We start from the raw sequence: 12,132 nt of genomic DNA, 5'->3' as shown, positions 1-12,132 counted from the left end.
TCGGAAGGAGACGAGCGCAGATAATCCATGTTTGTGTTCCTATATGAACTTCATTCTGTCAGGCGCAGTGGGCCTCCTGGGGAGAGAACAAAGGGAAAGATATAGGGGCACGCTATGCTCTATATAGTGCATTACTTTTGGCCCTTATGGACGATGGTCAAAAGTAGTGCACTATATGGGGAATAAAGTGCCATTTGGGATGCAGACAGTAATTGATTTACTCCACTTATGTCTTGTTGCTATGGGATGCTGCTGGGTTGGTGTAGAAAATAAGTGATGTATTATTGCTATATGTAGCAGAGTGATTTTTGTTGGATGACTTCATTTCAACATTTTATTTTTATTAGTGCTTACTATTTAACATCAAGTGTGTGGATTGTCAAGCAGGGAATCTGGTAAACCACTAATAGCATTTGTATGGCCCTAGTGTTAATATCTGGTTTGTTGTCGTCTTCAGGGTTCCTACTGGGCTATAGACACCAACCGTAAAGAGGACACACTTCCCACCAGGCCAAAGAAGAGGCCACACTCTGGAGAAAGGGTGAGTACTGGACTGGTGTCAAACCTTGCTTTCGGCACCGCCGACCTTTTCCAGCATGGGCCGACATACAATTTACACTGTTTCCGATTTAATGGTCACCCACGGCGTGCACAAATGTTGCGGGATAGCGGGTTGGGCAACAAAATATCCCAGATTTACCGGGGGAGTCACATCACGGCCAGACTGCTCTGAACTATGTCATTGAGCATTGCATTATTGGCTTAATTTTAAACGACTAATGTTGCTGTCTCATCTCGGCCTACAGTCATCCCCTATCTTCTTTGAGATGGTGATGACATGCCATGAAAAATCACGTCTCTCCTGCCACTAAAGAATTAGCACTACACCACTGGTGTTCAGTGATCTTGAGCGCCTGACTGAGCACCGAGAAGCAGCAGACCCATTCTCCCCCTACGCATCTACCACTGCCTCTGCCCTACCCATCACCACGGAAACAAAGGATGCATGGAGCGGCAAAGTGCACAATCATCGCAGCCCAACGAAAAGAGGAAGAGGGGTGGGCAGGTATAGGGAAGGGAGGGAGGGAGAGCTAGCAGAAGAGGGCGAGAGAAAAGGAAATGGGGGAGAGAGTATTCTAGGCTTCTGTTCTAGTTAATTACCCCACACTAGGCCCTAGGCTGTCATTTAGACATACAGTATTTTCTTCTGGAATTATTTTTTGATCACAAACATTCATTAATTCAGAGCCTTGTCATTTTTGTTCTACATGCAAGCCCTTCAACTCTCTTATTACTCTTCGGTTGAATTTCTGGGCAGACTTGCTTGTTGCATTGTCTCACAGGAAGAGTACTATGCTTTACTCAGAAATATATCTTTCTTTCACTGTCAAAAGATAATGTGTATTGTTACTGGTTTTCTCTTGACCACTTGGCCACAGACAAAGCCTTTAGTCTGGTTTCCAATTTAATACATGTACACTACTGTTCAAACATTTGGGGTCACTTAGAAATGTCCTTGTTTTTGAAAGAAAAGCAAATTTTCTGTCAACATAACATCAAATTGATCAGAAGTACAGTGTAGACAATTATTAATGTTGTAAATGACTATTGTAGCTGGAAATGGCTGCTGAGAATGGGCCTCTGTAGATATTCCATACTTTTATTTTTTTTAAATCAGCCATCACCCCTATGTTCCAATGGCACGTTGTGTTAGCTAATCCAAGTTTATCATTTTAAAAGGCTAATTTATCATTAGAAAACACTTTTGCAATTATGTTAGCACAGATAAACTGTTGTGCTTATTTAAGTAAGCAATAAAACAGTCCTTCTTTTAGACTAGTTGAGTATCTGGGACATCAGCATTTGTGGGTTTGATTACAGGCTCAAAATGGCCAGAAACAGAAACTTCTGAAACTTGTCAGTCTTCTTGTTCTGAGAAATGAAGGCTATTCCATGTGAGAAATTGTCAAGAAACTGAAGATCCCGTACAACGCTGTGTACTACTACTACTAAATGGTACCTGCAAAACACCAGTCTCAATGTCAACAGTGAAGAGGCGACTCCGGGGTGCTGGCCTCAGAGTTGCAAAGAAAAAGCCATATGTCAGACTGGCCAATAAAAAGAAAAGATAAAGATGGGCAAAAGAACACAGACACTGGACAGAGGAACTCTTCACTGTTGACATTGAGACTGGTAGGGTATATATCCACAACATGCATGTCCTAACCATCGTTTTAAAATAAGGTGACAAGTCTATAGTAACATGTCATTGTTTTAATATAAGGTTACAAGTCTAACTGTTAAAATGGTGTATTCAAAGTGTTAAAACTGACAGGTTGTCAAAAGTTGTTGCGCTTGAGGCACCAACTGTTACGTTCATGTTAAGTATCCCTATATTTCTGTTATAGTTATCGTTCTGTTATTAATGCGTCTGCGCTGGAGTCTCGTTGTAGAATAACCTGGCCTGAGTGCAATGGCAACCGTGTATTGTGCTAAGTGGAGTACATGCTACAGTTGACAGACTTCAGAAATTCCTCAGCAGTTCTGGGAATAATGAGTGTTTCCATTCTACGGCAGATAGTTAACAGTTGTGAGACATGTCAGATACAGCAAACCTAAGCCCAGACCAGCTGTTGGTTTCCCACTGGCTTCCAAGTACAATGAAACAGTGGCTGTAGATCTATATGATCTGGGACCAAGTGTGTGGTACCTTGACATAATTGACCACTTCACTCTTCAGTGCTGGAAGCACTGTGAATACAAAGAAACCCAGTGAAATGGTCAAGCACTTCATTCATTCCTGGATAAGTGTGCATGGCCCGCCCTAGAAATTGTACAGTGACAATGGAGGAGAATTCAATAATAATGAAATAAGAGAAAAGACAACTGCTGCATACAGTCCATGGAGCAATGGACTTCTGGAGAGACATAATCAAACACTCACAGGTTATGCTGAAGGTGAAGCAAGACGATGGATGTGACTAGAAAACGGCCCTAGATTTGGCTTTGATGGCAAAAAAACTCAGTGCACAATGTTCATGGCTACAGCCCATATCAACTAGTGTTCGGGCAGAACCCTAATCTTCAGCACTAGAAAGGACCAGTCTGTGTGCATGGGTGGGGCGGCACCTCAGCTCTACATGCAGCGAGAAAAGCATTCACTGAAGCAGAGTGTTCAGAGAGAATTTGCAGGGTCAACAGCTTCGACCCACTGATAAGAAGAACGAGACTGGAAACGAAGTTTACTACAAACAAGTTGACTGACGAGTGGAGAGGACCGGGAGTAAGTAGTCAATAGCCAAGATAGTGGTGATATGTGTAGAAAGTAATGATCAACAAGATTGGGCGCTGTTGCCTTGTGAAAAGGACACATTAACAGACACAAACCTACCAGATGTCGCATCCAAGGATATGGACACTGAAACTGACATTTAAAATGGAGGAGAGACCTTCAACCATGACACAAGTGATACTGTTAAGCGTTCAAATGAGGAAAACATTCAACAACGGCCACATATGTTAGATTCTGGGTTCGAGTCCAGGCTCTCTCACCTGGCTGCGACCGGGAGACCCATGGAGTGGCGCACAATTGGCCCAGCGCCGTCCGGGTTTGGCGAGGTTTTGGCCAGCAGGGATATCCTTATGCAAGAATGGGCTGCCATCAGTCAGGCTGCGCCCCAGAAGTTAATTGACAGCATACCAGGGCAGATTGCAGAGGTCTTGAAAAAGAAGGATTGACACCGCAAATATTGACTCTTTGCATCAACTTCATGTAATTGTCAATAAAAGCCTTTGATACTTATGAAATGCTTGTAATTATACTTCAGTTTTCCATAGTAACATCTGACAAAAATATCTAAATATATTTGTCATTCTCAAAACCTTTGGCCACGACTGTACAGCAACCTTCATTGGACGAGCAGGAAAAGCCAAAGGAAACCACCAGAACTGGTACTATTTGCAGTACTCTGAACCAGCTACACTTTCTGGTACAACAGGGTCAGCTGACCTGTCACTTGTATATCATCTCAGAATTGAACCAATGGAAAATTGAGAAAAACAGAATGACATTCAAAATTGAATGAAATAAAGGACGTGTCATTTGACTCAGCTAAGCTAGACGAGCTCAGTAATTGGAGGAAAAAATTGAGTGTTTGAGGAAGTCAAAGACGTTGGCCAAAAATGTGTCTCAACAGGGTGGGTTTGCACCCTTAAAGAACTGGAATAGTGCCAAAAGCACTTTAGAGATTTTGAGGAGCTGGCTGCTAAAAGATTCACTGACACGCACCTTAGTCACTCATTGCCGCTGACCGTGATCTACCAGAAAAAATGGAACCTTCATTCCATAGACATCAAATCTGCATTTTTGCGGGGAACCGAGCTGTCAAGGGACATTCACATCGGACCTCTGCCTGAAGCTAAGAGTGAAGGAACACTGTCGCACCCGGCCGTGACCGGGAGACCCATGTAGCGGCGCACAATTGGCCCAGCGTCGTCCGGGTTATGCAAGGTTTTGGCCAGCAGGGATGTCCTTGTCCCATCGCTCACTAGCGACTCCTGTGGTGGGCCGGTTGCAGTGCATGCTGACATGATCGCCTGGTGCACTGTATTTCCTCGGACGTGTTGGTGTGGCTGGCTTCCGGGTTAAGTGGGCATTGTGTCAAGAAGCAGTGTAGCTTGGTTGGGTTGTGTTTCGGGGACGCACGGCTCTCGACTTCTCCTGAGTCCGTACGGGAGTTGCAGCGACGAGACAAGACTAACTACCAATTGGATACCACAAAATTGTGGCAAAAAAGGGGTAAAGTTTGATGTCTGCAACTTGGCATCCAACACAAAACACGCCACTGTACAAACCATTCATGAGGAAAACAAAGTTGTTCGTCAACTGAAATCACAACGTGACTAAAATAAAAAGTTTCAGCATGTTGGTAAAGGTGACTCTCTGAAATTAGTTGCCTTCAGTGATGCTTCCCTAGGGAACCTTGCAGATGGAGGCACACAAGGTGAACATCTAATCGTGTTAATAGATTCTCACCGATCAGTTGGCAGTCAAAAAGCATCAGAAGGGTTGTCCAAAGCACACTTGCATGAGAAACACTTGCTCTTGCGGATGGAATTGACATTGATATCTTTCTTGCAACTCTGTTCTGAGCTTACCACTGGTGAGACAAAACGGCACATTCTACCTGTAGTTTGTGTCACTGACAACTACTCCTTAGTTGATGCTGTGAAGTCAACCAAGTCTGTCACAGAGAAAATACTTTGTCTTGAGATTAGCAGCATCAATGAATTTATTCAAGCACAGAGAATCCAGCGGATTCTGTGGTCGGCCACAAAGGAACAGCTTGCTGACTGTCTGACTAAAAAGGGAGCACCCGGTCTTGTGCTCCTAAAGGCATTCAGTAATGGAAAGTAGCAGCTTGAGTAATACAAATAAAAACTTTGTCACACAACCCATTTTGTAATGGGTAACTTAAATAATACTTGGGACATTTTAATTATGTTTTTAATGTTTTAAAGTGGGAGATTGTTAAGTTCATGTTTTAAGTATCCCTATATTTCTGTGCCTGTGCAGCAGTCTCGTTGTAAATGAGTGCAGTGGCAACCATGTTGTGCTAATACGGTAGAGTAAACGTTGTTAAACTGGAACCTTGTCGTCGTCATTTTGAATACCAACTGCCATCCTCTCGCAAATGTACAGTAGCACTAATTCTCACTGTCTCCTTCCTCCTTTCCTCCTGCATTGCTCCTATGTTCATACAACTTGAGTCAAGCCGTTCCCTTAATTCGATATACGCACCTGTCAGGGAAGCTTCAACCCGCTCCTCTCTTTTAGAGTTTATCATAAAGATTGTTTTGCAACAATGCAATCTTCTTTCAGTTAGCAGTTTCAGGAGACAACTGACTGTCGGTCTGTCAGATTTTTCCCTTATGCACAAATGTATCTAAATGTACTGTATATTAATATGCGACGGTTTACTGTATAACACAGCCTCAGACTCTGAGGGTGGTACCTACTCCAGATGAGATGCTATCCCATTCCATCAATGTTCTGCAGAGCTCTCTCATATCTGTCTCCTCTTCTCTCCAGGCGTACAGCCTAGAATCGGAGACCCTGCGAATGGACTGTATAATGTACGGAGATGCCTCTCCCACTCTGGCAATCAACACAGTAACTAACAAGGTAATCGTCTGTCATAATGACATGAAAACCTCTTTGTCAATATGTTAGCGGTGGCCATCGTTGTACCAGCAAGTGATTTAACACATTGTCCCATCTGTGTTCCAGCAAGTGATATATTAACGTCGACCATCTTTGTTCCAGGTAGCGTTGTACAAGACAGAGAATAAGGGCAGCGATAGCCCCCGGAGCAGCCTCAATAACAGCCTCTCAGACCAGAGCCTTGCCTCCGTCAACCTCAACAGCATGCACCGCTACACACCGGTACGTCACGCCTCCATTCAGTCACCACTAACCACTGCCACAACAGGATGTTTCATGTACAACGTCTTGAGGAGGAGGTAGATATACTGAGATGGTACTCCCAAATGGCACTCTATTCCCTTCATAGTGCACTACTTTTGACCAAGGCCCATCTAAGGAATAGAGTACCATTTGGGACACACATAAGTGTTGCCAACTTGTAGAGGTAGGGAACATGTAACCCTAACTATATATATATATATATATATATCACATTTTTTAAGGAGTTAGTTCATATAAGGAAATCAGTCAATTTAATTAAATTCATTAGGCCCTAATCTATTTATTTCACATGACTGGGAATACAGATATGCATATGTTGGTCACAGACACCTTAAAAAAAGTAGGTGTGTTTATCAGAAAATCAGCCAGTATCTGGCGTGACCACCATTTGCCTCATGCAGCGCAACACATCTCCTTCGCATAGAATTGATCAGGCTATGGATTGTGGCCCCACTCCTCTGCAATGGCTGTGGGAAGTTGCTGGATATTGTCGGGAACTAGAACACTGTCGTACACGTCGGTCCAGAGCATCCCAAACATGCTCAATGGTTGATATGTCTGGTGAGTGCAGGCCATGGAAGAACTGGAACATTTTCCACTTCCAGGAATTGTGTACAGGTCCTTGCGACATGGGGCTGAAAAATGAGGTGATCGCGGCAGATGAATGGTACGATAATGGGCCTCGGGATTTCGTCACGCTATCTGTGTGCATTCAAATTGCCATCAATAAAATGCAATTGTGTTCCATTGTCCGTAGCTTATGCCTGCCCATACCATAACCCCACCGCCAACATGGGGCACTCTGTTCACAACGTTCACATCCGCAAACCGCACGACCACACTACGCCATGCACGTGGTCTGTGGTTGAGGCAGGTTGGATGCACTGCCAAATTAACATTCAATTCTCTGGAAACAGCTCTAGTGGACACTCCTGCAGTCTGCATGCCAATTGCATGCTCCCTCAGAACTTGATACATATGTGGCATTGTGTTGTGACAAAACTGCACATTTCAGAGTGGCCTTTTATTTCCCCCAGCACAAGGTGCACCTGTGTAATGATCATGCTGTTTGATTAGCATCTTGATATGCCACAACTCTCAGGTGGATGTATTAACTTGGCCAAGGAGAAATGCTCACTACCAGGGATGTAAACAAAGTTGTGTGTTTTTTTTTTTTTATTAAGCTTTTTGTGCATATGGAACATTTAGTAATTTTTATTTTAGTTATTTCAGCTCATGAAACATGGGACCAAAATTTTGCATGTTGCGTTTATATTTTTGTTCATTGTAGCTTTGAGAGCCCCCTGCTCATTTTATTTTATTTGTCCATTGTTGCTATAGAGCCCCACAGTGGTTGTGTCCCAGAAAATCTAGCGGTCAAACAGCGAAATGTTTCCAATCGTTTTTCCATCGTTAAATTTTTCCCATAGAGAATTTTAGAAACACTTAAAATATATGTTTCATGTAGGCTTACCATGGCATGAAGTTTTGATAACCATGTAAATCTCTCTCGGACAAGGAGACTTTAATCAATATAGTCTGCTCTATTTACTCTCTGATTGAAAAATGCTAATTGGTATCAAAGCAAGACTACAAATCCCTACCAGCTCTTGCACTTCATCTCTAGCTTGCACAGGACCATTCACACAATTAGTTATTTAAATAAATGTTGCCAGTTTATTCATTACAAAATGTAGCTAATGTTAGTTAATCCAGAGATTCTTACGTTTGCCTCAATTCGGCAATCTCGTCCAGATCATCATGGCATTTGTAGTTCTTTATGATGCCACATTAGCAGTTAATTAGCATTTCATTTTTGGAGGGTAAATACAGGAACATAAATTGATGTCACCTTGTCCTAGATTGACATTTATCAAAACGTCACAAAACACAGCCCTTGTTTTAAGTGTTTCTTAAATCCCCTATGGGAAAAATGTATGATGGAAAAACGATTGGAACCATTTCCTTGTTTGAACGCTAGGTTTTATGGGTATTATGATTCATAATGTAGTACTATATTGGTCGACCTTTACTGCTGTACTTGACCTTCGTCTTGAATCAGTGTTTGCTGACTCACTACCTCAGTGGTAATTGCGGCAATGCTGTTTGTCTGAGGCCACGGCATTGTGACAGTCACTACACCCAACCCCTGATCTATTCCAGGTCGCACACACCATGTGGCAATACCTACTGAGGCAAAGACCATTTAGGGAATTACGGGGTAGAAAACATACAGAAAAAATGCTCTTGAGAGCCTGTGTTTTATTCTACACCGGGCATCCGGTGGGTTCCCGGTGGGAACTTGAATCCTCAGTAGGCCTAATGTTCTTCTGCCTTACCAGCACGGAGCACTTACGGTAGGGCCGGTTTCCGGGAAACCATTCCCTAATACCTGCCCCAGTATTTTGTGTTCTTGAACGTGTTTAAGACGCAACTTTATGCCGTTGCTTGTCTCCTCTTTCCCCTCACACTCTACAGATACTTTCCAGCACCTCAACTCTTCGGTGCCCTCAGGATTGCCACAGGCAGTTTATTTATACTAAGGCACTCCTGTGGCATTGTGGTGTTTGTCTACTGTGACTGTCTCGTTGCCTGTAGTGTCAGCCAGAGAAAATAACCCCAAAGACTTAGTACATAATAGACTATTTTTGCCACCGTGTGGAAACCAATCTGTTTTTTTGGTTTTCAGAAAAGGTCATTGGGTCTGTGTGACTGAGTAGACGATGTGGACCTGACTCAATTCTTTGCTTAGGACCATTGGAAGAGACTGCTCAAATTGACATTTTTTGAGTGGATGAGGTAGCTGCGCACCTTTTTTGTTTACCAATCACTGCCCCCCCCCCCACCCTCCTAAGCCTGGTTGCTGTTTCTGTTCAGCTATTATATTCCGCTTCTTGCCATTTGCCAAAGACACTGGCCTTTCTGCAATCTTAAATTCTGAACATTCTATCATTAATGAGCTCGAGGAGTTTAAAGGATTTGATCCTGATTCGATAACCCTCACATCATCAAATCAATGTTTATGCAATGTAGACTGATAAGAATACGTTCTAACTTAATTTGAAACATTTTAACATTGGTTGTGGGGAGAACAGAGGATTCCTGTTTATTGCATTTTTACCACAGCACATCAGAGAAGCTCTCGCCATTCAAACCTCCCTGTCAGTTCATTGTGAACACTGTAGCCTACTTTATAAGTGGCCAAACTATATTGCTACTACTGGGACGTGCTTTGTGCTAGGCTACTGATTCAAGAGTTATAAGAGGAATAGGGAGACGATGGAAAAGAGGCCATTGGAGTTGCCAGCTACGGTTGGGCGGTATCCAGCTAGACACACGACCCAGTCATTCACTTTTTGTCCTGCTTCTATGGACACGACCCAGTCGTTGATTCTAAATGTTCCATTGCCATACTGGCTGTTAACGTTCTTAACCCTTGCTTGCTAGCTAGCCAACTATGGCTAACTTAGTCACGTTACAAAGTGCAGCCAGAATAACAGCGAGGTAGCTGCATTTGCATTTGTTTAAGCTGTTTTCAAGCTAATGAGGCCCAATTTCACCTGGCATAGACAATGTGCTCGGAGATATACTGTCCTGTAGGTTTTATATATATACACACACACACACACACACACACACACACACACACACACACACACACTATTTTCCACCATAATTTGGACATAAATTCATAAAAAATACTATAATGTGATTTTCTTGATTTTTTAAAATTTATTTTCTCTTATTTTGTCTGTCATAGTTGAAGTGTACCTATGATGAAAATTACAGGCCTCATCTTTTAAGTGGGAGAACTTGCACAATTGGTGGCTGACTAAATACTTTTTTGCCCCACTGGTATATATATATATTTTATACCAGGGCTGCCCAACCCTCCTCCTGGAGATCTACTGTCCTGTAGGTTTTATATATGTTTTATATATATATATATAATAATATTGCTCAAAAAATTAAGGGAACACTAAAATAACACATCCTAGATCTGAATGAATGAAATATTCTTATTAAATAGTTTTTTCTTTACATAGTTGAATGTGCTGACAACAAATCACACAAATTATCAAAGGAAATCAAATGTATCAACCCACGGAGGTCTGGATTTTGAGTCACACTCAAAATGAAAGTGGAAAACCACACTACAGGCTGATCCAACTTTGATGTAATGTCCTTAAAACAAGTCAAAATGAGGCTCAGTAGTGTGTGTGGCCTCCACGTGCCTGTATGACCTCCCTACAACGCCTGGGCATGCTCCTGATGAGGTGGGGATGGTCTCCTGAGGGATCTCCTCCCAGACCTGGACTAAAGCATCCGCCAACTCCTGGACAGTCAGTGGTGCAACGTGGCGTTGGTGGATGGAGTGAGACATGATGTCCCAGATGTGCTCAATTGGATTCAGGTTCCAGGGCCAACCGCACCAGCATATGGTCTCACAAGGGATCTGAGGATCTCATCTCGGTACCTAATGGCAGTCAGGCTACCTCTGGCGAGCACATGGAGGGCTGTGCGGCCCCGCAAAGAAATGCCACCCCACACCATAACTGACCCACCGCCAAACAGGTCATGCTGGAGGCTGTTGCAGGCAGCAGAACGTTCTCCACGGCGTCTCCAGACTGTCACGTCTGTCACATGTGCTCAGTGTGAACCTGCTTTCATTGTGAAGAGCACAGGGCGCCAGTGGCGAATTTGCCAATCTTGGTGTTCTCTGGCAAATGACAACCCCCACCTGTGGACGTCGGGCCCTCATAACATCCTCATGGAGTCTGTTTCTGACAGTTTGAGCAGACACATGCACATTTGTGGCATGCTGGGGGTCATTTTGCAGGGCTCTGGCAGTGCTCCTCCTTGCACAAATGCGGAGGTAGCGGTCCTGCTGCAGGGTTGTTGCCCTCCTACGGCCTCCTCCACGTCTCCTGATATACTGGCCTGTCTCCTGGTAGCGCCTCCATGCTCTGGAGACTACGCTGACAGACACCGCAAACCTTCTTGCCACAGCTCGCATTGATGTCCCATCCTGGATGAGCTGCACTACCTGAGCCACTTTTGTGGGTTGTAGACTCCGTCTTATGCTACCACTAGAGTGAAAGCACTGCCAGCATTCAAAAGTGACCAAAACATCAGCCAGGAAGCATAGGAACTGAGAAGTGGTCTGTGCTTATCACCTGCAGAACCACTCCTTTATTGGGGGTGTCTTGCTAATTGCCTAGAATTTCCTGTTGTCTATTCCATTTGCACAACAGCATGTGAAATGTATTTACACACTGGATTCTATTAATTAGCTGCTCAACAAGACCTTAACTAGTAGCATCAGATAAACTAAATTAGGGTTGGAATGAACCTACAGAACAGTAGATCTCCAGGATATATATATTTTAATAGAATCCAGTGTGTTGAATTAGGTTTCAACTGAACCCACAGGATGGTAGATCTCCAGGAAGAGGGTTAGGCAGCCCTGGTGTGTGTATATACACTGCTAAAAATAAATAAAGGGAACACTTAAACAACTGTGTGTGTGTGTGTGTGTGTGTGTGTGTCATTTTAGTAATTTGTTCCCTGTAATAGTTATGATGAATTAGGCATTGTTGTCATAGATAAATGCACCATTTTTTTTTCTGGACTAGATTTTTTTT

At 43.3% G+C, this 12,132-nt stretch overlaps 1 protein-coding gene across 2 annotated transcripts in view; it reads left to right on the top strand.

Annotated features, from left to right (window-relative positions):
• LOC118360197 (forkhead box protein J3-like) overlaps positions 1-12,132 on the top strand; it is a 97,997-nt gene that overhangs the window by 67,993 nt on the left and 17,872 nt on the right. For both annotated transcript variants that reach the window (XM_035739443.2, XM_035739441.2), the window contains 3 exons: positions 458-541; positions 6,092-6,184; positions 6,326-6,445. In XM_035739443.2, coding sequence (XP_035595336.1) covers positions 458-541; positions 6,092-6,184; positions 6,326-6,445 — 297 coding nt within the window. The remainder of the gene's footprint in view (positions 1-457; positions 542-6,091; positions 6,185-6,325; positions 6,446-12,132) is intronic.

Source organism: Oncorhynchus keta, chromosome 27 (genome assembly GCF_023373465.1).
Source record: "Oncorhynchus keta strain PuntledgeMale-10-30-2019 chromosome 27, Oket_V2, whole genome shotgun sequence".
In the NCBI taxonomy this organism is placed as follows: Eukaryota; Metazoa; Chordata; class Actinopteri; order Salmoniformes; family Salmonidae; genus Oncorhynchus; species Oncorhynchus keta.
Note: the sequence above shows the minus strand (reverse complement) of the source record. Positions and strands in the feature narration are given on the sequence as shown.